We start from the raw sequence: 6,760 nt of genomic DNA, 5'->3' as shown, positions 1-6,760 counted from the left end.
TAGTTACCTTCCTTTCCATTAGCATTGCTTTCAAGACCAGAAGCAACACCATTGACCCGCTAGTCTGGTCTCTAAATTAAGACTATAAATCCCACCATTCCTGAACAACATTCCTAATAATGTTTCACCAGAGAAAGGCTCTTTCATGTTCCTGCAGTTTGTGAATCTCAGCAAGCTTAACCAGCCCCTGTGTGGGACACTGACTCGCAGAACAAAGGGTAGCAAGGTCTATTCCTAATAAGAAGGCACTGCAGCACGAATCCCTGGGTGCTATAAATAGATATGCTCCCACAGGAGTCAGGACAATTCAAGAGGGCACATAATATTTATCTGCCCTGGAGGAAGCTGGTATTAGTAACCAGATTTTCCACAACCAGGCTTTCTCTGGGAAGAAGCAAGGTGGAGGACCTGCACATTTGGGGTCAACAAGATGCCGAATACATCCTCCAGAGCAGAAACTTCCTAAACTGCTGCCTGCTAAAGCTGGGTAGATATAGCCAGGCAAGGTTATATGCAGCCCTGATGCTTTCACATTTCCCTGAGGATGCGCTGCTGGCTACTGTCAGAAGCAGGATATTGGGTGAGACAGACCTTTTCTCCAACCCAGGGCAGCGGTTCCTGTGTTTTCATGTGAGTACAGTGAGAGCAGGACAGAGCTGCTCGTACCAGCCCCCAAAGAATAATCCAGTCAGTGCAGTAAACATGCATCTGGGGAGGCACCCTACCCTTCTTATTGTCGTTCAGGTTTGAAGACAGGGTGAAATAATGCTGGTTTTTGTCATGGTCAGTCTGGCTGGGCACACTAACTACAGCACAGGAGTGAGGGGAGCTGAACTGCAAGACCCAGGGGACTTTTGTAACCATCATATAACAGGAAAGCATTGTGAGAAATCAAAGCACTGCATGACTGTGACTATTGCTGCTCACGTTAAAAGAGCGACAACAAGCCTGAGAAACTGAGTGCTGTGCAGGATGCAGATATGACTCATTACAAGCAACCTGACAGCCTTTACACTCCAAAACACAACAGGGAGAAAAATAATGGCTGTATTATCACTCCCGCTGTCCAGAAGGGAAACCGAGGCACAAAAAAATCTACTGATTTCCCCCTCCTCACCTGGCAGGTTTATGGCAGAGCCAAGAGCCAAGTACAGTCCCCAAGTTGCACAGTCATGCCTTCTCCATACCTCCACCTTCTCCTTCCTGAGCAGGCAGATATAGCCATCTCCCTTACATAAAACCTTCCACTGCAACAGCCATTTCAAGATGGGGCTGCAGAGCTGTGAATGGTTCAACACTGAAGCTTTGCAAGTATAATTCTCCCAGGGAAGTCAAGTTCCCCTTATACATGTAGAGCAAAATTTCCTTCCCCTGCTTTTAGATAGTTTAATTCATGCCAGATTAAACGTGCAGTGGTAAATGACACTTCTAAGAACTCTACTTTGCAGTATGTGAGGATTTTTGTCTGGTGCAGGTGATTGGTGTCCAGGTGAAGGGGACAACCAATGTGCTACAAAAACACAGTAAGGGTTTTCATGGGAGACATGATACTTGAGATGTGACAGTCTCTGTGACGAACACTCCTTGCAAATTCATTCACAGCTGTTTGAGGGCTATTTAACTGCTTTGGACAGGTGGGATGGTGAGATTTAAATCTGTGGCTTTGAAGAGCATTAAAATGTCCCCAAGGAGATGAAGGTGTCCTGGAAAGGGTCTTCTCTTGCTCCGAAATCTGTGGGCTATATTGACTGCCTGTAAATTCTGAGCAGAACATGCCATTCCAGCTGCAGCAAAAAGGGTGTGAAAGCTAAAAGACCTGGTTGCAAGTGTTAAAATTGATGTGAATTTAACAGAATGAAGATTTAGTAGTGTAATAACTTCTGGGAAAAAGCCCCTGGTTTGGACATACAAGCAGCAGAAATGATGCTGGCTCCTTGAAAGTCACTGTTGCATGCCTAATTGCAGGAACGCAGCGTATCGGGACTAAGTGGGATGTGTAGCAGTCCAATAGGCTGGTGGGCTCTGGCACTGGCTGTATTTTTGTCACCCACAGCAAATCCACCACATCTCCATTCATTTTTGCTTTCGTCCTTAAAAGACCATCCAGAAGTGTTAGCATGGTTTCAATCAATACATCCTTCCCACTCTTCCGCCCTCCAGTTTAGCTGCTACTGCATCAATCAAAACCCTCTTTCACACTCCGCAGAGTTTTCTTCTGAACACTTGCTGAGGTTTCTACTGTCTCACCATATCTGGGTACAGCCCATATTTTCTCTTGGCTGCAAAGGAAGGAAGTTTGTCACTTTCTAACCCTACTTCTAATCCTGATGCTATAGCACATCCAGACTCCATGAGAGAAATCCAGTGAAGGAAATGACTTCATATCAGCATTGAGGAGATGTTTTGCAGGTGTTCATGGCTCTGGCAAAGAGTTTGGAGGACCCTATACTTATTCTACAGGAGAAATCTTTACACAAAAATAAATTTCAATTTGCCTTAAAATTGCTTTCATACTACAATTTTGAGGTTTATTAAGGACACAAAATAATTTGTAGGTCTCCCATAATAGTTGTGGTGCCAGTTAGAACAATAACAAAATCAGAGGGATTGTGAGATGCAGTTTGAAACAGAACACAAGAACATCTTAAAGGGAATTTAAACCCATCAGCAGAAAACTAGTGCTGCTGCTGTTTGACACAGCACTCTATTCAGAATTACAGAATCAGAGTGATAAAATCACCTCCTTCCTACTCAACCACAGTGCAGCTTTTACAGTTCCACAGACAAAAAAAATATCAGCAACTAATAAATTACAGGTTAAATGAAATCTGTCTCAATGAGGACAGAACGCTTGGGGAAGTTTCAAGCATGAAACCCTGGAAATTAAGGTGACTGCATCTAGAAGACAAGACACTTAATTGAGGGAAGGCAGGTGCAGACATTACTCTCAGCAGCAGTTCTCTCCTAATGGTTATCTGAGAAGGTGTCTTTGTTTTGTAAGCTCCTGAGAGCCTCTACCATTTGGCAACTCTTCCTCTTTTCACATAATTTCCCATTTTGTTCAGGGGACAATGAGGGACGAACATGGATCTGTCCTCCTGCAGGCAGGAACCAGAGGACAAAAGCAATTATGTGGCTGTGATCACCAGGGGGCTGTTGCAGCAGCTCCCAGATGTCCCCTAGTTTGTAAATGGTCTGAGGAGGTGTGAACCATCCTTTGGCATGTTTGCTCTCTTTCCTACCTGGGCTTGTCTCACCCGTGTTGACCACATTACTGGCCATTCCACAGCTTTCCTGTGAGCACATCTGGCTGCCCTCAAGCAGAGGAGCAGGTCTCCATGGAGCTGAGCACACAGGGAAGTGTGGGAACATCCTTCATAGCCCCCTCCTTCCCACCAGTTCAGCCAGGGGCTGGCTCGTTGAACCCAGACCACAACTGTCATGTTTTGGCTTGGTCCCTCTGACTCTGGAAACTGTCAGGAGAGACTCCTTGGGCTCTGCAGAGTCTCATTGATTCTATGTGGAGTCAGTTCCCCTCCTAGCCCTGGACAAATGCAGGTGGGAAGATACGCGCTTGTGGTTAGGCAGATTTAATGTGTTTCTTTTTTCCCAAGGAATTGTCTTTTGTAAGGCAAATTTTTTTTCCACAGTATAGCTCCAATTAAGCAGATCACTGAAATATGTGCATAACTGTAGAAGTCCATTGATATTAAGCAAAACATTTAATCATGAGCTTAAGTACTTTGTCAATTCAGGGCTGAGTATGCATTCACCCTAATTTCAAGGTAGCAAGTCGGATATCCATTTCCCTTTCATTGGCCTTAAGGCTTTTTCTTTGACTGTTACTCCTGATAGACCTCAGGGTAAGAAGAACTAATGGTGGGGGTGAGGTGGTGGAAATAGTAGTAATTGCATCTACATTACTGGGAAAGAGCTAAAACCTGACATGAATAAAGAAGCTGTTACAGAGGTGGTAATGCCTCTGTGGTCTGCTTCCTCCCTCACCTGTTAGTTAGGTCCATGTGCACTTTGTGCACAGAGAAAGGTCATACAGTGTGAAAAGCCTCTAACGAAGGGAAGCTGCATCTTCTTTTGCTGACTTTTTTTTTTTTTTTTACCACGGGATTTGCTATTATAAGGCTGTGCACTACATTTCTACAGCAAGAATGCTTTGAACAGCATGAGGAGTGGGGTTAAGCCCCATCTGCCCAGGAAAGTCATGCTAAGAGCATTACAGGGTAAGATCAAATTCTTGACTGACATAACTACACCCTCTGCAATGCTGGAGGTACAGGGGGTATGAAGCCAGGGAAGAGCTTTGCCCCTCCTCGCCTGACTTGGGAAAGGAGATCTCAGGCAGTCTCGCATTCAGTGGTGGCAGTGGAGCAGATGTCGCAGTCACAGCGGATGGCCACCGGGTAGATGTAGAATGGATCCACACCAGGGGCACACTTGGGCAGCTTCACTGTCATCATCTTGGTCTCATTGTAGGTGCAGACACGGTGGTAAGATTCAATGTAAGGTGGTTCCAGCACTGGTTTCTGTGGGGGAGAAGTGCTGGCCTCAGGCAAGAAGCAAGACAAACATCTGGGGTTCCAGTTTCCTCAAAGGGATTTTGTGTAAATGGGGGAGCCACTGGATCAGGTGGAAGGGACCATGGAAATAACTTTTAGTTACGTCCTTCAAGACTTGCCTTTTGGAGGCCTGCCATGGAGGAGAGTGGGTGTATGTGCATGTTTCTCTTTGTTTAAAGCATAAAGCTCCAATTAAAGCCGCTTGAAGGAAGAAAAAAGCCTGCCCAAAAAGCTGGCTTTCAGCAGAATATTAGTGTTTCAACCAAACGCTCATGTTTGCCAAAAGCAGCTGCTTTTTTCCAGGAGGATTGATTGTCCATCAAAGAAATGTGTTTTGCTGGAAACCCTTTTCCCTGTGCACAAGCTGCCCAAGAGCAGAGGTGCATCCAGGTGCCAAATGGCTGGTTTTTTCTCAGCCAGACTAGTCTTCCCAGTCAGGCTGTGCATCCTACAAAGCATGATGGAGGCACACCACAGGGGATGAACTTGGCACAGCCAGCCTAGTAGTCTGCAGTTCCTCATGAGAAAACCAGTTTGGCCAGAGCCCTTGAAGGAACCTTATCCCACCAGGGAAATCTGCCCACTGGTGGCTTTCTCCTCATCACACCAAGCAGTGAAAGACAACTATAGCTAGCACACAGACCTGGCTCCTCCTGTGGTCACTTACAAGGTCCTTGTCTTCATGTGGATGAAATTCATCTGGAGTCACTCAAGACTTTCCTGAATAAATTAAACTGGGACTAGCCCTTTGAGCCTTCCAGTGGCAGAAAGGCAAAGACAGTTAGAAATTTGTTCTCTGAAAGTGTATGTAGAGGTACTCATGCTTTTTCTTCCACCTCCTGTATTCCCCCAAAACATAACCACTTCATATTTATACAGGGCTGTGACTTAAAACGGGACCAAATTAGAAACAGACATTATCTTTGGGATTTGCTTTTTGGAACAAGATCTATTACCCATGAACTGGGAGCTCCATCTAATCTCAAAGGAATTTCTTCCAGTAAGGTAACAAAGGCCTCCTCTCCTTAAGTGTTCAAGCTATAAAAGGTTTTCAAATTGCATAATGATAGTATTACGTAAGCGCTTCATTAATATCATCACATCCCCCTTTGAGGCAGTAGAAGGAGGGAGGGAACAACTGACAGCAAACTCTGCTGGCAGTGGCAGTGAGATGGTTGTGGAGCAGGACACAGCCCTTGCCTGTTCAGTAGATAGCTGGAAGCTATTTAAAGCTGGGTAGGTTTCTTTCAAGGGCTTTTCTTAGGCGGGAAGCACCTGTACTGTATTCCACCTATGGAGAATCACTACCCAGGGATGCTGATGCCAGCAAGCCACCCTCAGCGCCATGCACAGCCTCACCTCCCAGGTCTCGCAGCGTCCCCAGCACGCATCCGTTGTCACCCGCAGCCCCCTGCAGCCGGGTTTCTTGGCCAGGAAAGTGAACTCACGCACAGCACAGCCAATGAAGGTCCGCAGGTCGATGGCAGAGGTCTTGAGCATGCCACTGCAGCCAGCCAGCAGCAGAAGAAGCAGAGCGCCCAGGGTCGCGTGGTGGAGCTTCATACTGAGGCAGAAGGAAGAGAAGCAGAGGGGTGGGAGAGCTAGCACAGTCCAAGTACAAATGCAGAGGGTCAGCTCAAGCTGGGACAGCCCTTCCTCCCCTCAGGCACACTGTTGCCCATCTTCATTCAGCCCAAGAGAAGGGCAGATATAAGAGCTAGGGGTCACCTGCCAATTAACCCAGAAGTGGGAAGTCTTACTGAAAGGGTTTGTAACAGAACACAGCAGCGTGCAGACTTTGCCTGCAGAGCAGAGGTTTGCCTGGAAGAGACAAAGCCACCAGCCAGTGCCTCAGACCCACAGAAATCCCTATACTGTAAGTTTACGTTGCAGCATATGCTTTCCTAGCGTACCACATGGGTTGCCCTGAGCTTGCACTAGGCCAATAAGCAGCCTTTGGCTGCTCTCTCAGTGCACACACATGTTGTTGGCTGAAGTCCCTGGCAGTACTGGCCCTGGCAGGGTCAGTCTGGAAGGGCTCTGTCTGTCTGTCAGGCACACCTATGGGAGGTGGCAGGTTCCCTGCTTTGCTGCACAGGGGTAAAGCAGCACAGCTGCAGCACCATGCCTTCAGCAGGGCTAGGTCTGCATGTAACACCAGCATTTTGACCCAGGCACTTAATTCT

General features: G+C 46.8%; 1 protein-coding gene across 1 annotated transcript; it reads right to left on the bottom strand.

The window, feature by feature from the left end:
- Positions 1-4,352: 4,352 nt before the first annotated feature.
- On the bottom strand, positions 4,353-6,137 carry GPHB5 (glycoprotein hormone beta 5). The gene is made up of 2 exons (XM_010011553.1): positions 5,934-6,137; positions 4,353-4,541 (listed from the first exon to the last, which is right to left on the bottom strand). Exons 1-2 carry the CDS (start codon positions 6,135-6,137, stop codon positions 4,353-4,355), a joined length of 393 nt encoding a protein of 130 aa, XP_010009855.1.
- Positions 6,138-6,760: the final 623 nt, after the last annotated feature.

Source organism: Nestor notabilis, unplaced genomic scaffold (assembly GCF_000696875.1).
Source record: "Nestor notabilis isolate BGI_N333 unplaced genomic scaffold, ASM69687v1 scaffold5963, whole genome shotgun sequence".
Classification (NCBI taxonomy): Eukaryota; Metazoa; Chordata; class Aves; order Psittaciformes; family Psittacidae; genus Nestor; species Nestor notabilis.
Note: the sequence above shows the minus strand (reverse complement) of the source record. Positions and strands in the feature narration are given on the sequence as shown.